General features: G+C 41.5%; 1 protein-coding gene across 1 annotated transcript in view; it reads left to right on the plus strand.

Annotated features, from left to right (window-relative positions):
* Positions 1-21,342, plus strand: part of MUSK (muscle associated receptor tyrosine kinase) — a 218,161-nt gene that overhangs the window by 23,317 nt on the left and 173,502 nt on the right. The window contains exons 2-3 of the mRNA XM_075851610.1: positions 5,132-5,258; positions 19,870-20,021. Coding sequence (XP_075707725.1) covers positions 5,132-5,258; positions 19,870-20,021 — 279 coding nt within the window. The remainder of the gene's footprint in view (positions 1-5,131; positions 5,259-19,869; positions 20,022-21,342) is intronic.

Genomic DNA, 21,342 nt, shown 5'->3' on the forward strand with positions numbered 1-21,342 from the left:
CTCTGAAATGAGCCTTAATGTGGTGTCAAGTGGAGAGCCCTGCTGTCCTTTGCATGTTCTTTAGAGATACACAATAAGGCCAAAAGTATGTGGACACCTGTACTAATTATTGAGAAGGGATATCTAAACGCACAGAGTGGGGTGAGCTGTTATAGCTGTAAAAGAGGGAATGTGGACTGGAATGTACAACAAGCTCACATACAGTCAGGTCCAGAAGTATTTGGACAGTGACACAAATTGATAATTTAGCCGCTGTACACCAACACAATGGATTTGAAACAAAGTAAAGAAAATGTGATTCAAGTTTAGATTTTCAGCTTTAATTCACGCGGTATAACAAAAATATTGTTGGAGTTGGAAGTTTGGCTTACCAACTCCACAGCCCTGCTTACTAGCATTCACATTTTCTTTCCAATTTAGGCATAGATATTTTAACAGGCAAATACTGTTGCTAAAAATATTTTGAGAGTGTTGTAAATGGCATGTCTTTCAAAATTTTATAACATTGACACTTTCATAGATGGCAGCCGCTTTCCTTTGATCATTCTCTATATTTACTTTTACTATTTTAGGTATGGTATTATAGACTATCTTGTTTAATTTTATTTACAGTGAGCAGGGCAAAACAGGGAACAAATCTAAGTTATTGATAGAATAATAAGCCCAATGTTAATAAAATAATACTGGTAATATAAGTAAGTCGATAATAACATTGAAATTCCTTTTGCACAGTATGATTTATTCTGACTTCATGTATTGTAGGGTCACAGGAAGACCATCTAATATAAAATGTTACCTTTGATTGAAAAAATAAACGTATAAAAACATCTTATGTAGCCCGGTCACACAGGATTAACACTCAGTAGGACAGCTAGGGAATTAAATTGAAGGGATGGTATATTTGGAAAAAAGGGAGAAGAGGCCTCCAGCTCACCTTATGTGTAGACTTATACTGATAACCGCGCACGGGTCCTCGCGTCAGCACACGATGAAAAAGTAGTGAAAAAGAAATTGGATCCAGCGCTGATGTAGATAAAATGGAAACTTATTCCAAGTTTAATTCAGTCATATTAAAACAGGATCAAAAGGATAATGTCCTGAAGTGCAAGGAGAGGTTTCAAAAGGTATAGGGAGCCTATGCGTTTCAGACGCATCCTGCGTCCTTATTCATGGCGGATGGTATATCTGTTAGAATGGAAAATCTCACTCTATAGGCATCCCTATCTTAGAAACCCTGCCTGCAGCGGAACTGCCGCCCTGATATGGGCAATTCCACTATCTGGAACCTCCTAATTACACCCTATTAGGTCCTTATTAGATGGGATAGAGCAATGATAGTAGTAAATCTACTGTAGCTATATAATATCAAAAAATCAGGAATAGATACAAAGAAAAAAAAAAGAAAAAATGGAATATATGCCAAACAAAAATCTTCCTCTAAACTTGTTCTGATTCGTATAGTGCTCTATCAACAATGGCATTGTCAGCCCAATAAGGTAGATCCTACTACTGAACCTCCAAAAACCTTGATATTTCCCTCACCATGTAGTTGGCCTAAATAGATGTGGGTGTCTTATATAGAACAATCCCTCATGAAAAAAGCCTGGAAGCAGCCTGATACTATCTAAACAAGTAGTAGCTTTGTAAACAAATATAACCTATCGGTTTTGTGACTAATTGAATATGTCCTCAATTATAACTACTTCCTTTTTGATAACAAGTTCTTACATCAGCTCAGGGGCCCTACTTATGCAAATTTGCTCCTGGGCTGGTGGAAGGACAAGTTTGTGTTCTTGGACTAAATATTGAGTGGACTAAGTCGGTGGTTCTGTGGACGAGATATATAGACAACATTTTGGTGATCTGGTCAGGTAGAAAAGGGGACAACAACAACTACAACAACTGTGGATTACGTTTCACCTATGAAATTGACCAATCCTCTATTGCTTTCCTTGATGTGAGAATGTCTAGAGGTAAGAATAATAGCATACAAACTAGAAACCTACAGCAAGTAACAATTTTTTTAGCTGGGAGAGTTTTCATCCGACTGCCCTGAAGAGAGTCACCACTAAGGGATCATTTCTATGATTTCGCAGGAACGGTTCAACGGAGGACAGTTTTCAAAAGGAATCTAAGAATTTATCTAGAAGGTTTAGGTTCAAAGGTTATCCCACGGATGGGGATCATCAAGCTTTTCTCCAGGGCAGGAGATGGAGGAGTACTGGTGATAGGCTTGTACATAGTGACTTTGACCCACCGACGAAAGAACTTACGTAGCTAAGCAACAGTGGTAAGGGCACATTTCGATTTGGCCATTACAAAGCTTGTCCAGATGGGCTCTAAGTATAAGGAGCCAAATAGTGAAAGAGTCTGTGTGGCCAGGGTTTTCTCCAATTGCAAAACCTCAGGAATTGCCTATATCTGTCTGTGCGACTGTGGAATGAGATATGTTGGTAAAACCAAAAGAGAATTCAGGAGAAGGATCCTCGAACGTATTGGGAACATAAATAACAAAAGAGATAAGCCAGTATCATGACATGTTATGGATCTACATGGGGGTGATGCCCAAGTTCCCAAATATTTCGTCTTGGAGGTAGTAAAGGCTTCCATACATAGGGGGGATCTCGACATAATCCTTCTACAAAAGGAAGTACAGTGGCTACACAGACTGAATAAAGTACAACCCAATTAATTAAATGAGCAGATTAATTTGACATGCTTTATCTAACCCGCCAATATCAGGAATAATGAAGTGGGCTGTATGTCTATTTGCATTATGCATATATGGCCCTATTAATTACTAGATTTACTTAACCATCTTGCCATATTCCCTTGTCTTTCTTACTTGAATTGTCACTTAAGCCTGTGTAGCAGTGCAGCTACTGGACAGTGCAGAAACTGTCAGGTTTTAAACAACCAGGGAACATGTACAGCAGCGAGGGTTTTCTTTGCTGTTGCTTGGGTGTAAAGCCCGGAATAGGGCCTGGTTTGCTGGAGTGTGAAGGAGAAGGGCGGGCTTCCACTCCATATAGAGAGTCCATGTCTTGGGCTGTCTGATGAGCCTAGGTAGGCTTCACCTGAGTTGGCTCTTTAATTGAGGTGTGTGCTGTTCACACAGGGCTCTCAGTCTGGGGAAGACAGGCATGCTAGCCTGTGAGAGTCACCAACGTGTAAGGTACAAACTGCCTATGTTTTGAGGTGCTGGGCACAAGGCTCAGTGTCTCGTAGTGAGGGACACTGAATGTGTTAGTTGGAGGCTGGACAGCCTAGGGTTTATTTTGTATGTTTTTTTGTTGGAACACTGCTTGCTGTGGTGAAGACAATAAAGCTAGCTGCGGCTGGTTTAAACTTTTATTCAATGAGTTGGAGTGAACTTTATAAGTGTGCCAACCATCTCACCCTGGAGATGGCGATCCTGTGAGCTAAGTGGTCCCCAAAATGTCACACCTGATAATTTATTATATTATTATATATTTGTCGCTCCTGTGTTCAAAATCAGGATGGACACAATGTAAATTCTGGCCCCCCTTTTTTGATATTCTAGTTTATGATGGTGAACATGGCTATATGTTTAGCTACTGCATAGCAACGCGACATAACCGTCTATTGCGCCATTATATAGTGATTGATTGCTCTATGTGGGTTTCATTGTTGCCACTGCTCTAGGGTTGGCTGTTGAGGCATGTGTGGGCTCCGTTTCCCATTAAGACGGCTGTTGTGTTGGGAAAAAGAAAGAAAAAATGCAGTGCTGTGTTTGATTAAAAAGGAAAATTGTTCCCAATTTTATTGAAAAAATGGTTAAAAGTTGCACCGAGACGCAGTCTCAAGGTGTATATATAAAGCGGGCTGGATGACCTTGGCCTACGCGTTTCGAGCAAGCGTGTTGCTCTTAATCATGGCAAAAAGGATATGCTGCTGTGTTGATCGAGGGCAGCCCCACAGCTTAGCGAGTCAGTTCGGACTTAGTGTTGCGTCACCTCCAGTTTGACGTGGTGTCTGGACATCTCCGTACCTGTGCTGCCTGTGGTTGGCGCCACATATTTTTGGAACAGCAGCAGCATGGTTCCCTTTCGGCTGCCATTTATCTCATTGATTTTAATTTTAGTTGGTTGTCCGATCACGGTAGCTGATGGGCGGTGTCTAGGAGAGGTTAAAAGGCCAGGGACTTTGTTTTTGGGACAAAATTTATTACGTTGTTTAACGTCCACAACATCTATACCACATTAACAGCTGCTAGACTTTAGATATTTTGTTGCTGATATATCTATGTCATAACACTATCAATTATATCTAAGTGGATTGTTCTGTGGGTCGTTTGTGGTGACACACATGCTGCAACTTATCTTGTGAGATATTGAGGTGACTTGCATTATGTGTGACATAAGTAAAAAAAATCTTTATCATGTGTGAAATACTATACGTGCTGTTTCTTTACTCTGTATTAACCTATGTACATCCCCCCCTTCTTTTTAATATCAAGGTTCCGAATTAGGATCTCCCTTATTGGGGCGACAATCGCATTGTTTATAGAGCATTGTACGAATCAAGACAAGTTTAAGGGACAATTATTGTTTGGCATATATTTGATCTTTTCCTTTTTTTCTTTGCATCTATTCCTGATTTCATGATATTATATAGCTACAGTAGATTTACTATCATTGCTCTAGCCCCTCTAATAAGGACCTAATAGGGTGTAATTAGGAGGTTCCAGTTAATGAAATTGCCCTTATCAGTGCGGCAGTTCCGCTGCAGGCAGGGTTTCTAGGATAGGGGTACCTATAGGGTGAGTTTTTTTTTTCTACCAGATATACCATCCCTTCAATTTAGTTCCCTACCTGCCCTACTGAGTGTTTCTCCTGTGTGACCGGGCTACATAAGTCATTTTCATGCATTTATTTTTTTAATCATAGGTAACGTTTTATATTGATGGTCTTTCTGTGACTGCACTTATTGAAAGTGACCTCAATAGAGGTTAACGTTCTAGCTGCTGACGGCTTATTAGTGACAGTATTCATGTATTATAGTTGATGGAAGCCCAATTTTGATTTGCTAACTCTTAGGGTTTTTTTCTTCTAAGATATGTACTATATTTATGTATGTGATATTAATTGTTATGTGTTTCTCTATTTAGCTCCTTTCATCACAACTCCCCCTGAAACACTTGACGCATTAGTAGAAGATGTCGCCACTTTCATGTGTTCAGTTGATTCATATCCACAGTCAGAAATAACATGGACACGTAATAGAATTCCTATTAGGTAAGTAAAAGCCTTATATGTACAAAAGCTCATGATTATGTTTATACATTTTATCTGTGCTACGAGAGGCTTGGCGCAGACAGGTGGGATGACATCACTGCATTGCGCCTGTCTGTCCGAGACGCTCGCGGCTGCTTCACACAGTGGATGCTGAAGCAGGGATCTGACGGTTCCCTGCTTTAGCATTGGATCTACCTGTATCTGCGTCCTGAGGATGCAGATCCAGTTGAATCCGGGACATACCACCGGCCTCCCGGGACATCGGGACACTGCCCGCAAATCGGACTGTCCCGCTGAATTCAGGATGGTTGGGAGGTATGCCTTTAGACCAGTTGCAGTCATTAACTATAATAAATAAAAACGTACCACTTGCCTTACCTGTTTTGCCTCATTAGTCCTGTTTCACTCTTGGGTGTATTTGTAATGGTGTACAGCATTTTGTTTATAACTAGTGGATCCTGACTACAAATTCTTCTCTGTAGTCAGGCTCTATTTGCAGAAGCTACCCTTAGGCTCCCCAGCACACACACTTTTCTCTTTAGTGATTGATCCTACAGCTGCATTCTCTGTCAGATGTCACACAGCAGGCTACAATGACTTACCGTATTTCGGACTATAAAACGCACCTGACAATAAGACGCACCCAGGTTTTAGACCACAGAGAATAGGAAAAAAATAATTTGTTAACAAAAATTATTTATTCTGTTTCACCACATTCTGAGAGTCAAAACTTTTTTTATAATTTTCTTTATCGATTGAGCGGTTTGAGGGCTTATTTTGTTGCGGGACAAAATTATTTTATTTTTTACATTGTGCTTGGGGAAAAATGGGAAAAGGTTTTTGTTTTTTCACACTCCTAAAAATGTATCTAACATTTCTATTTATTTTTTTACACATTTTATTAGTTCCCCTAGGGGACTTGAACCAGCGGCCACTTGGTTACATGTGGAGTTACTGAAACAGCGTAACTACGCTGTTTCCCTAACTCCCATAGAAGTGAATGACAGTTACGGAAGCAGCATAGCATGCGAGCTATGCTGTTTCCGTAACTACTGTTCAGTTCCATGGGAGTTACGGAAACAGTGTAGCTCAGCGAATTACGTTGTTTCAGTAACTCCACGTGTATTCAAGTGGCCGGGAGAGCACAGAAAGCTAGAACGGGGTTTAGGGGGCCCCGTTCTAGAGATAGGTGTGGGTCCCAGAGGTGGGACATGCATCTATCTGACATTTATGATATATCCTGTGGATATGTCATAAATGTCCTTCATAGAAAAACCCCTATAAATGCCACGGTCGCTATTGACCACGGCATTTAACTAGTTAAAGGTGTTTGCCATAAAACACATGTATCCCCTATCCACAGAATAGGGGCTACATGTGAGATCGCTGGGGGTCCGACCGCCAGGACCCCCAGTAATAAGTCGAACAGGGGAGCGAAAGTCCCCCAAAGTGCTACATGAGAAGCCTGGACATCCGGGTTCTATGTCTGGCTTATCTGTTCTGTTGCTCCATAGAGATCAATGGAGAGCCGCTCGCGTATGCGCAGAAGAATCCCATTGATCTCTAAGAAGCTGCTGGACACAAAACGCGAAAGTCACATCTTCTCATGTAGCGCTCCTGGTAACTTTCGGTCCCCGTTCTCCTTATCGATCACACATGTATCCCCTATCCTGTGGATAGGGAATACATGTGTTTTATGGCACAAGCCCTTTAAACTGCCAGGAACAGCGAAATTGCTGTTCCTGGCCGCCGTTATAGCAGCGTGTCAGAAGCTGACACCTGCAGTGTATGGAGCGGGCTCAGTGCGTGAGCCCGCTCCATACATCACACCCCACCCTCCATGATGTGCCGGCATGTCATGGGTCGGGAAGGGGTTAAGTAATGAAGCGGTCATGGCACCCGGCGATGCCGGGTCCCTTGACTGCGTTTTATAAGACGCAGGGAATTTTTAGCAAGATTTATTCTTGCTAAAAACTGCGTCTTATAGTCCGAAAAATACGGTAGATAACAAAATTGATCAGCAGCAGGTATAAAGGGAGGACTGAAGAGACATTTAAATCTAGAGTGGTAAGGGTAGTAGGAAGTGGCGGCCTCAGTGTAGGAGATAATGATCCCACAATGCAGAAAAGGTAGAGAGTGTGTAGTATGTGCCACAATGTGTTTGCTGTAATAAGATAGTATTGCTTAGGCTTTGTTCGCATCTGCGTCAGGGTTCCGTTCATGGGTTCCGTCAGACCTTTCCGTCAGGGAAACTCATGAACGGAAACCATAGCTTTCCATTTACATTACCATTGATTTCAATAATAACGCTTCCATTGCTAATGGTTTGCATTTGTCTTCGTTCTGTAAGGTTTCCGTTTTTTGCGCAATCAATAGCGTAGTCCACTACGCTATTGATTCCGTAAAAAAAAACCTTATGGAACAAAGACAAACGCAAATCATTAGCAACAGAAATCAATGGTAATGTAAATGGAAAGCTGTGGTTTCCATTTGATTTCCATTCATGGGTTTCCCTGACGGAAAGGTCTGACGGAACCCATGAACGTAACTCCGACGCAGATGTGAACAAAGCCTTAGCAGGAAGAAGGGGAGTTTTTTTTTTTTCAAATATATTTTTTATTATTCAAAGCCAGAACAGTTACAAGTATGCAGTGTGTGTCACACATACAATAATACGTATATCAAATAACAATGTGTTCCAGCTTCAAAATTATTTTCCATTTTACTTGTCATCATTAAGTTACAAAGCAATTAATAAGGCAAAACAAAGCCAACAATTCCCTTCCCTCCCCCCAACTCTCCTCCATCTCGGTGAACATTTTCTTAACTAGCTATCAGCATGCCTAGCGTGCCCTGGATACTCTGTGAACTATACCATGATGTGTGTCGAAATGTGCGCATGAACACCCCTATCTCTGCTGTGGGATAATGTTGTTCAATGAATGTACGCCAAGTTTTAAAAAATTGTTCTGTAGACCTTTCTTTGTGTCTTTCTAGGTCCGTTTTATCATATCCCAATAAAGTCTTGAGAGTAGTCACGACCTCCGCAATTTCCGGGACCGATGCCTGTAGCCAGTGGCGCAAGATGCACTTCTTGATAGCCAATAATGCCATATGTATTCCTTTCCGGGCCACTATAGGTGGTCCCCCCCCCCCCTGGATCCAAGGGGATATAGTGAAACAACACTGCCTGTGGGTTTGCGTGCACCTCTTCCCCCCAGGTGTCTTTAATAAATTGTAGAGCAAGATCCCAAAACGTCCGAATTTGTGGGCACAACCACATCCCGTGAAGTAAATTAGCTTTGTGGAAGTCGCATTTAGGACAACTACGCAGATAGTGTGCTGGAGCGTCCCTATAGGATAAATAAATTAAAGGCGTATGTCGCTCTGTGCATAAGCCGGAAGTGCATCTCACGCCACTGTTCATTTACCATGACCTTCCTCACCCTCTCCCATCCATCTCGAATTTTGCTGGAGATTTCTGGATCCTCCAGCTCCACCTCCCACGTTCTAAAGCAGGAAGTACTAAAGGAATCAAGATGAGCATTCCGAAGTTTACCATATAAACTTGCAAGACTTCTTCCCGTACCACCCTGCGGCACCAACCCATCAAATGCTCCTCGCATCTCCACTACATCAATATTGCAGACTTTGGTTTTACATAGCTCTGTTACTTGAGCATATTGCAGATACTGATTTCCCCTCAGATTATATTTGCTAGAGACCTCCTGCCACGTAAGCCATCTTCCCTCCTCAACATTCATGAGTTGGCACAGGACATTGATCCCTTCATCTCTCCACTGCGAAAACAATTTATACTGACTCCCCTGTGGGAACATGGGGTTATCCCACAACGGCCAGAATTTAGAAAGACCAAAAAGCTTCCGCACCGCCTTCCAGGCGCCGATTGTATCTTTCAGCAACAGACTTGACTTAACATTAGTAGGCAGTTGAGCATATGGCAGATGTAACAGGGCCTGCAGCGGAACCGATCCCGCCAAATCCTGCTCCAGCTGAACATTGGAGTACAAATTAGTGTTATGTATCCAATCCCCTATATGCCTGCAGATGGCCGCTAAATTGTAATATCGTATAAGTGGTAGCTGAATGCCTCCATCCACTTTGGGCAGTGCCAATTTTTTATATGCAATCCTAGGTCTCTTCTTTTGCCACAAGAATTGTAGAAATGCTGTCTGTAATTTCTGGTTATCTAGATGCTTGATCAATATGGGTATGGTTTGCATTGGATATAGCAGACGAGCAAAGCTTATCATTTTTAAAAGAGCAGCTCTCCCAAACAATGACAATGGCAGTGACGCCCATCGATTTAGTTCCTTATGAATTTTTTCAAACAAGGGTGAATAATTTAGCTTATAGAGGGAAGAGGGAAATTTGCCTATTTTAATCCCCAGGTATGTGATATAAGATCTGGCTATTTCCACCGTACCCTGCAAGGGTGGTCTTGCCCCTGATTCCTTCAAGTAAAGTAATTGACTCTTTTGCGCATTGACTTTATAGCCTGAGAATGACCCAAAGTATCTTAGCTTCTCCAGCACCCCCCCCCCCCAAATGATCCCCAGGCGATTTTAGAAACAACAGAAGATCGTCAGCAAAGCATGTCAGTTTGATCTCCTGACTGCCAACCATTATCCCTTCAAAATCCCTGGAGGACAAAAGATGTCTCGCTAGCGGTTCCAAAGCCAAGTCAAACAGCAATGGAGACAGGGGGCATCCCTGCCTTGTTCCCTTCTGTAAATGTATCGGTGCTGACAGAAAACCTGTAGTGAACACCCTAGCTAGAGGTTCTGAATATAACGCTTCCAGGTAATTCCTAAACAATCCTTGTATCCCAAATCTATCTAGAACTAACCTCAGCCAATCCCAGTGGACATTATCGAAGGCCTTTTCAGCATCTAGCGTTAAAAGTGCTGGCGAATCATGTCCCTCCATATTAGAAGTCCTCATTGCGTCTTGTACCGCCAAAACCGTGCGTATGTTTTTGACCGCCGATCTCCCCTTAACAAAACCCACCTGGTGTGGCCCAATCAAAGTCGGGAGAAACATGGCCAACCTGTCGGCCAGTATCTTCGACAATATTTTAACATCCTGATTTATCAAAGAGATTGGGCGATAAGACCCCGGGTTAGCCAGGTCTTTCCCTTCCTTGTACAATACTTTGATATAAGCTACATTGCCCGATTTCAGGAATTCCTTATTTAACAGCATATGATTATACACCGGCAATAAAATGGGCGTGACTTCCTCCCTCATAAGTTTGTAAAAATCACTAGAAAATCCATCTGGCCCTGGCGCTTTGTTATTCGTCAATGATTTAATGGTCGATATGATCTCTTGTTCCGTGATCAATGCATTTTATGCTTCTCTATCAGAGTCCGAGAGAGATGGTAACGTTACGGAGTCCAGAAACTCCCTCCCCTCTGTCCTCTCCGAAGTGTCCTGTGCATATAGCGCAGTGTAATAATCTCCCAGTATATCATTGACGATCTTTGGATCTTTCTGTACTTCCCCGTTCCCATCTCTCAACCCCCCTATGTGAGTCGGGCGAAATTGTCCTTTCGCCATTTTGGCCAGCAGGGAGCCTGATTTGTTCCCATATCTAAAAAAATGCGCAGTTGTTTGCTCTCTCTGGAACCTTTCTTTTTTATCCAGCCACATTTCAAACTCTGCCTTAGCCGTGAGCCAGTCCCCCCTAAGCGCTAGTGTAGAGTTTGCCAAGTACGCTGTGTATTTCATGCGAAGATTCCTACTAGACTCGTTATAATGCTTGTTGGTTTTTCGTTTAAGCGACGCCACATAAGAAATGATCCTTCCCCTCAGCACTGCCTTGGCTGTGTCCCAAAACAAGTGGCTGTTCTCTCTATGAGCTTGATTTTCCTGACTATATTCCCATAACCACCCCTTCAAGCATGATTGAAAGGATTCATCAGTTGCCAAAAACGACGGAAATTTCCACAATATATCCGACCCCCTTTTAAATGTATCTGCCAAGATCAGAGAAACCGGTGAATGGTCTGAAATCACCAAGTCCTCTATTCGAGCACTAAGGATCCTAGGGAGGGGCACTGGAGAAGCCATAAAGTAGTCAATACGCGACCATGCGGTATGCGCATGAGAAAAATGAGTGAATTCTCTACCTAATGGAAATTGTGTTCTCCATACATCTACCATGCCCGTGGAAGACAGTAATGGGGCCAAGACTTTGTTGTGTGTTCTTTCAACCAATACCCTACCATCTCCCCTTCGCCTGTCATCTGTTGTGCATAAGACTGAGTTAAGGTCCCCTCCCAGTAGAATCTGAGGTTCTTTATCTGCTAAAAGTTTTCCTTACAGAAATTGAAAAAAGACCCGATTGTTGTCATTCGGTGCATATATACAGTACAAACTCACTCTCCCCATGGCGCCCTCTAAGATCACCTGCAAATATCTGCCCCCCTCATCCCGCTCAGAAGTAATCACAGAACATTCAATTCTTTTGTGTATGAGGAGTAAGACGCCCGCCTTGCCATTAACTGCTGGAGAACCCATTACTGTGCCCACCCATAATTTGCGCATTCTCTGGAAATCACGTTCCAATAGATGGGTTTCCTGCAAAATCGCTATATCCGCTTTCAGCTTTTTCAGGTGGCGAAGAACCACCATGCGTTTATGTGGGGACTGCAGTCCCTTCACATTCCATGTTATTACTTTAGGCATCTCACAGTAATGGCAAAGTAAACCTCATCCACCGAGACCGTTTCCCCCCCTCCTTCCCCCTCCCTAAACATAAAACAGAATTGAAGCCCCAACAACAGATCATTACTAGTTTCAGACTTTCCGTACATTCCACCACTAGAAACCCCTTGGTATACCATGAACCCCCTGTATACCCGGAAAGTATCAACAACACCTTACAATCCCACCCGACTCCTTGCAAAAATTTCCTCAAGCCTCACTTCAGCTGCACCCTCCCCTATCATTAACATCAGTAAACCTCAACCTCCGATGCACCGATAGGTATAACAATTATGTCTCAGACAATGCGAAACTTAAAATAACATGAGTCTCCTTCCATCACCGCCTGGGCATCTCCCTTCAATCCGGAGAAGAAGAGGTGAGACCCCTCCTGATACTCCTGTTTCTGGAACGTCCCCTGCGAGGCAGACCGTCCCTGTGTGTCTGGCTATCACCATTGTTGTCTTTGGACAAGCTTTCCACATATTTAGCCGCCTCCCCTGGAGAAGAAAACGATTCCACCCCACCACCGGGCTCGAAGATCCTGAGAATGGCGGGAAACATCAAAGAGAACCGAATGCGTTTCTGGACCAGTAGAGAGCACACCGTGCTAAAAGCCCGCCGCTTACGTGTAACCTCAGCCGAGTAATCTCCAAACATTAAGATTCTGTTGCCTCGCACTCTCACTTGTGCCGATGACCTTCGGTAGGCCTGTAACACATTCGTTTTATCCACATAGTCCAAGTACTTCACAATGACTGGTCGCGGCCGTGCTGGGGTGCCATCTTGGGTCACATTTTGCATCGGTCCCACTCTATGAGCTCTCTCCGCTCTCAGCGGGGCATGCAATCCCAGCGCCTGAGGCAACTCCACCGCACACAACTTTAGCAGCTGGCCTGCTGGTATAGACTCTGGGAGCCCAATAATACGTAAATTGCTCCTCCTCGAGCGATTCTCCAGGTCATCGACTTTATCAACCAGCTGTAGATTGCAAGCTATCACCTTCTTCACCTCCTCCTGTGTTCCCGCTCGCTCATCCTCCAATAAACCGTTGTTCCAAATCGTTAATTCGTTCCGCCTGAGCTGAAACATCCGACTGAATTTGGTGCAATAATTTCGACACCGTCACCTCCAAAGAAGCTGTGATATCTGGGGCTATAAGTTTCGCTACTTCCCTGGCCAAGACTCGACATGAAATGTCCATATTGTGAAACATAGACTCAGGCTCACCTTCTTCCACTTCTGGCTGCACCAGAGGAGGTTGTGATGCCGAGCGCGAGCTCGTACTCCTCGTGTTCCTGGCCGGCTCAGGCGCCATTTTCCCCAGCGGCAGCATGTCGTCAGTCTGCAGGGCCTGTGATTTTAATCCTGGGGTCCCGGTTTTCACCAGGTATCTCTCCATACGCCGGAGAGAAGCCTGTACGTAGGGTTGTCGGCCAGCAGCCTCAGGTCAGGTATCAAAGCCTCGGGACCCCGGTTTTTGAGTCGGGTTAACGGAGCTCTCCTTACTCGCGTCTACTCATGTGCGCGCCGGAACCGGAAGTCTCAAGAAGGGGAGTTTTTAACATATGTATCAATGAAAAGGAACAACTGCCATACTCTAATTTAAAACAAATTCTAAGGAGCCATCTTGAAAAGATACAAGTCAAAACAACATAAATAAAATAACAAAATATTGCAAAGAAAAAACAAATGCACCTTTTAAAGGTCCAGGTACTCTATAATCAATGTAATCCAAAAATAACATTTTTGAATGTAAAACTTAATCTTCACTTTAAATACTTTGCCCCATTTACCTCCTTCAGGCTTATAACAAGGTACTTAAATGGATCATTATACGTATTTACAATTTTATAACATAATGCATATTTTAAGAATGAATCTAGAATTTTATTAGGTGAAGAATACAATTTAATAGGTTTCACTAACATTAAGCACACAACTTTGCGATGATGTAAGGTCTTAACTGTATGCTTTAAGTGTCAAATCGGGTAACTGATTCTTAATCCAGTCCACCTTTACAAAAGCGTATGAATCTGCCAACTCTTCTATTTATAAGTGTCCCAACAATAGACGTTCCGCTCATGGATTACTCTAAACAGCCGCTGGATTATTTATGTAATGGATGAACATTTGGCAACGACTCTTTCAACTCTTGCACTCTGCATTATATTGTTATAGCAAATTACCACTGATCTGTCATGGATCATATTTTGGATGATCCTGAAAATGTGAAGCTTTAAATGTTTTCTTTAGTGATTTCAAAACGTTTTGCAATGCTTTGCAGTCCTTTAAGTAGACATTTCTGATGATGTAATGCCAAATGCTGGCTCCATTTAACAATCCCGGGAATGGAAATGAGGAAAGGGTATTGACTAGTTCCAAGGAAACACAATTGTTTCAATTGAAATGAACTCATGATTCTGTTTTTGTAAAAATAAAAATACAGCAATGTCATTTTTCTTAGTTTATGAACTCTACCTTCACTGAGATGTAGTTAGAGGTTGTTCTTTTTACAACCCCATATTAATTTTTAGGTTACCTTCATACCAGCTAATCATGGGTGGGGGGACTCTATTGCTGATATCACTGGGAAATCACTATGTCTTTGCAGGTATTTTGCGGCCCGTAAAGGAAAGAGGAGCTTCGAAGGGGGCACATTTAAATCAGTATGCATCCATTTTTGTCCGAGGATGCCTTCTGTCCTACATCACCTTCTATTTATTGTTGTTATTATTAATATTGCTGTTCATGATTTATAAAGCAACAAAATTTAACACAGTGCTGCACATTCAGGCTAGGGAGAAATTTAAAATTTGGTTATGTAACTGTAAAGGAAAGTGTGTCCCCCCCTTTAATGGAGATGGAGGGGGCATGTGTGTATATATATAAATGTGTATATATATATATATATATATGTATATATATATATATATATATATATATATATATATATATATATATATATATATATATATTGGCATGTCTTAATGTCCCATAAGCCAGGTCTGTAGAAAAACATGACAGGCCCGTGACAATTAGTCACTGTCCTGACTTGATGATCAGAGAGTGAGACAGGAGATACTACCTCTGATCTTCTGTCTCCACACTCGGCAGCGGGGCCGGAGAGGTAATTGGGGATGCATCCTGTGGTGCACTTGTGCACCACAGGACATCCCCCACTGATTGGACTTGCCTCCCGCCGCCGTGCGCTCATGAGCCAGCCGGTAACGTCATATCACCACGCCGACACATGTGAGCCGGGCGCGAGCTACACTATTGTGCCTGCACCTGGCTCAGGAGCGAGCGTGCCAGCGGGGACACATGTGAGCCGGGTGCGAGCGGCACAATTGTGCCTGCACCTGGCTCAGGAGCGAGCATGCCGGCGGGATTTAAATAGCCCTGCGCCAGTACGTTCGCTCTCTGTTTTCAGACATCTCCTCTACTGGTCTCCTCTTCCCTCCTGGTCTCCTCTCCCCTCGTGGTCTCCTCTCCCCTCGTGGTCTCCTCTTCCCTGGCTCACCGCTCCACCAATGTCCTCCACTCCACCAATGCTTCCCTGGACAACGAGCGTTATGTATATTTTCCCCTATACACCGAGCTAATACCTATACCTCCCCAGTAACCCTTTCTCCCCAGCTTGCAATCCTCACCTGCACATTCCCATACCCTGTTAACCCTTGTTGCACCGTGCTGTCCCTGAATAACCCCTTGCAGTAACCCTTGCTATCCCTGAGTAACCCTTGCAGTAACCCTTGCTGTCCCTGAGTAACCCTTGCAGTCCCTGAGTAACCCTTGCTGTCCCTGATTAACCCTTGCAGTCCCTGAGTAACCCTTGCTGTCCCTGAGTAACCCTTGCAGTTCCTGAGTAACCCTTGCAGTAACCCTTGCTGTAACCCTTGCTGTCCCTGAGTAACCCTTGCTGCCCCTGAGTCAACCCTTGCTTACCTGCATATCCCCTGGTACACGTTGTTAACACTTTTACCTGATTAACCCTTAGTGTACAGGGACAGTTATATTAGGAGGGAGTGGAACAGAAATAGTGAGCGTGTATTGTATTGTAACTGTATTCATATGTATGTTTAGGTAAGTGGGTGGTGGTATAAAGTAGGATTGTGATACCGTGTTTATACTGTACTACGTATAGTGTGAGTATACTCAGTATATATTGTTATATGTATTGGGGTATACTGATAATATACTGTGATCAGTTACTGTGTTCTGTGTATTTTATATGTAAGTGTGATTATTGTTGGTAATAAATATTATCTTTATTTACTGTACGGTCTTATTCCTTTAAGTAGCAGCAAAAGCAATTAGAGCGACGTTAACATAAAGGAAAGGTAGGGGAACTAGGCATAACCCTAGTGACCCTGATTATAAAGGAGGTAGTAATAGTGGGTGACACGAGTAGGTGAACCCCGCAATTGCATCAGCCCTTTAACAGTAACGTTTCTGTGACAGAGCATCCATAGAAGTTCATCGAGTCTCACAATTTGTTCTATCAATATGCCATAAATGTTGTTGCGAAAACCACTTTCATTTTAGCTTGAATGTATGCATTCTGTCATCAAAAGCGGTGAATTTTGAGTGCTCTGGAGTCCCTGGGCTGGAGCTATGAAATTACAGCAACTGAATTATGATGTAAGATACTGTGAGATGCTCAGCCGTTGAACTGTCTGAGTGTAAGGCTGGGTTCACACGACCTATTTTCAGACGTAAACGAGGAGTATTATGCCTCGTTTTACGTCTGAAAATAGGGCTACAATACGTCGGCAAACATCTGCCCATTCATTTGAATGGGTTTGCCGACGTACTGTGCAGACGACCTGTCATTTACGCGTCGTCGTTTGACAGCTGTCAAATGACGACGCGTAAATTGACTGCCTCGGCAAAGAAGTGCAGGGCACTTCTTTGCAACGTAATTTGAGCCGTTCTTCATTGAAGTCAATGAAGAGCAGCTCAAGATTACAGGCGTCAAAGACGCCTCGCATAATACGAGGAGCAGCATTTACGTCTGAAACGACGCAGCTGTTTTCTCCTGAAAACAGTCTGTCTTTTCAGACGTAAAAACCTCTCATCGTGTGCACATACCCTCAAAGTAGAGTTGAAAGCAATTTCATAGACAGCCCCAGCAACTTCATGGTTCCATTGCCTGTATGTAATGTAACAGGGGCCTATAGGCAACTCATCTGCCAGACCTGTGGGCAGCCTTCATTGACTCAAAACTTTTTTTTTTTTTTTTTATAATATTTTTTATTTGATTATTCCATTCTACAATTTTTTTTTCCAATAACATAATTCAATCATAAACAAAAAACAAAATAGAGTATCCAACCCCCCCCCCCCCCCACCACCCATCCCTTTCCATTCCTGATAAGAAAAAATAAAATAAAAATAAGGTAAATAAATATCAAACATGGGGCCTTTGGGGAATAGCTTTGTCCCTGGTATTCAGTCGGTCAATTCAACTTCTCCATCTATTGCAAAAAATATTCATACCTCCCTTTTGAGAGGTAGTAACATCTTTCATAGACTCGCACTCTAAATACTGCCTTTTGCCATTTGATCACTACCGGAGGATTTTTTACAAACCACTTTCTTAAAATCTGTAATCGTGCCAAGAATAACAACTTAATCACAAGATCACAGTCATTCCGCTGCTTCAGCCCCGGTACTTGTGAGGGGTCTCCCAAAATCATTAAGCCTTCGAAATTCCCCAAAGCCATACCTAAAATAGATTCAATGGTTTCAATTACAGAGGACCAGTATCGATGCAGTTTTGGGCATCGCCACATCAAATGGATGAGATCAGCCTGATCCATATTACACCAAGGACAGGTATCATCCTCTCTACAACCCATGCTGTACAGACATTTAGGAGTGAGGTACAAGCGGTGTATCAACATAAACTGGCTCAATAAATTGACTCAAAACTTTAATCTTCCCTTCTGGTCACAACTTTTATTGTGGCTACCACCTGGATCAGGAGTTTTTTTTTATGCTTTCAACGTTCATCCTTGCAAGGAAACAAAGAAAAAGTGGGCTACATCATTACCTTGCAAAGCAAACAAAAACTGGGTAATGGATGTACTAGTTATAGTGCAGCAAAATACTACCCTATCACCCACCTCCAAAACGGCTGGCTTAATAAGCAGCCCTGGAAGGACTATAACCATACAACAATAATCTTATCTCGGGATAGTCTCATAAGCAAAGCAAATGAGGCATAAAATAAATAAAATAAGTGACTCACTTGATGTTAGATAAAAAAAATTATATAGTGAAGGGTAGTTATATAAAACTATGATAAGATAATAAAGGTAATGATAAAAATTATAATGATGATGATGATGATGACACATATGTAGATACAAATTGTTTGATGTGCATTTTGCTTAAAGGGAACCTGTCACCAGCATTTCACCTATTGAACTTTACTCATCCCTCGCTGGCCGCTGCTGTCAAAAGTTAATTGCCGTTATCCCCTCTCCTAAACTCCTCCTCCGACCGCAAATAACGGTCTGCTAACATTTTGCGCCTTTTATGGTAATAATCCAGTGTCCCTTTGTGCGCACGCACCAGAACAGGACAACGATGCGCAAGTGCAGGATTTTGTGCATGCTGGGGGGAGACGAGGCCCTGTCAATCAAAAGTAAGGAGGCGGGGTTAACTCGGAAAGGCTTGAGGAATGAAAATATGACTCTTTTCAAATGAAGATTTGACTTTTTTATGCTCATTAGCATACGGTGCGGAAACACTAAAACACAGAATACTAAATGTACAGAGCCGACTTAGAAGATAATTATAGGTTACATAAAAATGATTTTTCACCCACTTCCACCAGGTATTGCTGGTTTAATAGGTGAAATGCTGGTGACAGGTTCCCTTTAAGCTTTTCCTAGAATAGAAAAAAAATATTCACATAAGTTTATCAAACACATTTTTGGCACTTATCATCACGTACATGTGTTTCCAATGAGTTTATCTAAATTGTGCTTGCACAGAACAGCTGAGCAGAACATTTTCCGTTTGCTCACCTTCTACTTGTCAAAACAGTTAAGTAAAAGCGCCATATCACTAGGAACTGAGGGATGTGTATAAATATGAAGTCATCCTATCCTATTTGACTGCTTCTGAACATAATACACACAGATCAAGCATCACTTGTGTATTAGTGAAAGTTGCAATGATAGCACAGACTCAACAAAACAAATGAAAGTGAAATCTGGTGCAAGCAAGGAAGGATAAAAAAAATATTAACTCCTTTCTCCATACACAGAAATTGTATCCAGATTCTTAGTAATTGTATTTATTACAGAACACAGGCACACAGGCACAGAACACAGGCACTAAAAATAACTTTTTGCCATTGTAAGTTTTAAATATATATTTACTAACCATACACTTGCTATTTTGTTACAGCTGTCTGTGAATTCTTCCATTCTTTTAACTGTAACAAACGGAATTTATGTACAGTAAATATATCTATCAATATAGATATATATATATATTTATATATATATATATATATATATCTATATATATATATATATATATATATATATATAGATATATATATATATATATATCTATATATATCTATATATATCTATATATATCTATCTATCTATCTATCTATCTATCTATCTATCTATCTATATATATATATATATATATACATAGGTATAGTGTAAGATATATAGTGTGATAGTGAGAGTAATAGATAAATTAATGTTATTATGTAATACTACCATGCTATGGCTCACAATAATAAAAACATTTATCTATATGGATTAAACAATATAATAATAAAGGCAGCTAATATGAATACAACTTATCCAGATATTAACCAGCAGAATTTACACTATACCTACAGGTTATTTGACACACGTTACAGCATTCGAGAAAATGGACAACTCTTGACCATTCTCAGTGTGGCGGAAGGTGATGATGGTATTTACTGTTGCCTGGCTGACAATGGTGTTGGAGATTCAGCAAATAGCTGTGGAGCTTTGCAAGTAAAAATGAGTAAGTGTCAGTGATAAGAAAAATGAGTTCCGTCTTTGCCAACAGTTGTTCACTCCTTAAAACCCAATTATCAGGTCTGTCAGTCTGTGAATGCTTTCTAAACATCTGAAACTGATCCAACTCTGAAATGTGTACATCAAGCAAAAAGAATGGATTCTCTGTGTCCCATTTCTAGTGAAGTTTAATTTAACAAAAGAGGACTTGGCAGAATTAGAGGAAACTAATCACCAATTGAATCACCAGTTTCATTAATTAGAGATATGTAGAAGAGAAATAATGTGTTGTACTAACGTGTTATTACATTTTAAATGTTGTATCTACAGTATATATCTATCATATCTATCATATCACTGTCCCACTAATGATAATGATATGATTTTTCTGATATGACCCCAGTCTACACAGCAAAGCTTAAAAGTGACCGGCATAAAATGTCAGCTTATTATGTGTGCTCCAGTGGTTAGTGTGAAAACTGGAATATTTGAAGATTTTTTTTAATATGAATAATCACATAATTATTATTTTTTTTAAATTGTGCAATGGAAATAAAATACAAACTAATAATTGCCATTTGTGTGTTTTATTTTATTTTATGAGGTTCTCTGGTAAATTTGGTTGAAATGAGCACAAGAAAAAAGAAACAGTTGATAGATTGCTGTTTATTCCAACACCTTTTTGTAAAATCTGGGTAAAGGATATTAGACAGAGGGAGTAAACAACCAATTTAAAAGGGATAATAATTAATGATGATTGATAAGGTTTTTTTCCCTATCCTAATTCGAGTAGAAACCAGTGCTATTCCGGTATTTATGTAACTTGGAAAAGAGGCCAGTTGCCCATATTAGAGCAGCATGTTGATTTTTGGAATCCTACTCTAACATGTTGCTTTTATACAGACAGATTTTCTCATTTATAAAAATATGAGATCGATTCTACAGGAATCAAATTTGTTGATTTCCCAAAAGTGTTGGATTTTAGCAAATGCAAAACTTTTAGGATTCACTCTTCATAAATCGGTTAAAATGGTGGCTGCTATTTTACAGATAAAAAAAAGACAAGAAGGCAGAGAAGAAGGATCTTATAACCCCAGGCAGCGGCCTGGCGGGCTTCCCCATAATGCCTAACAGGCATCCTTCCCTCTAGCACAGCCAATGGTATAAGGTGTGAGTTACTAATGACTAAGAGGATGGAAGTCATATCCACTATAAACAGCCCAACCAGGAAATGCTGCTACTTTGTGGAGATACAAAGAGGAAAGAGAGGACGTCATACAGAGAGTGGGAGGTGTGTAAAACACACAGAATACAGATAGATAGTGGAG

The sequence above is a fragment of the Rhinoderma darwinii genome, chromosome 1 (assembly GCF_050947455.1).
Source record: "Rhinoderma darwinii isolate aRhiDar2 chromosome 1, aRhiDar2.hap1, whole genome shotgun sequence".
Taxonomy (NCBI): Eukaryota; Metazoa; Chordata; class Amphibia; order Anura; family Rhinodermatidae; genus Rhinoderma; species Rhinoderma darwinii.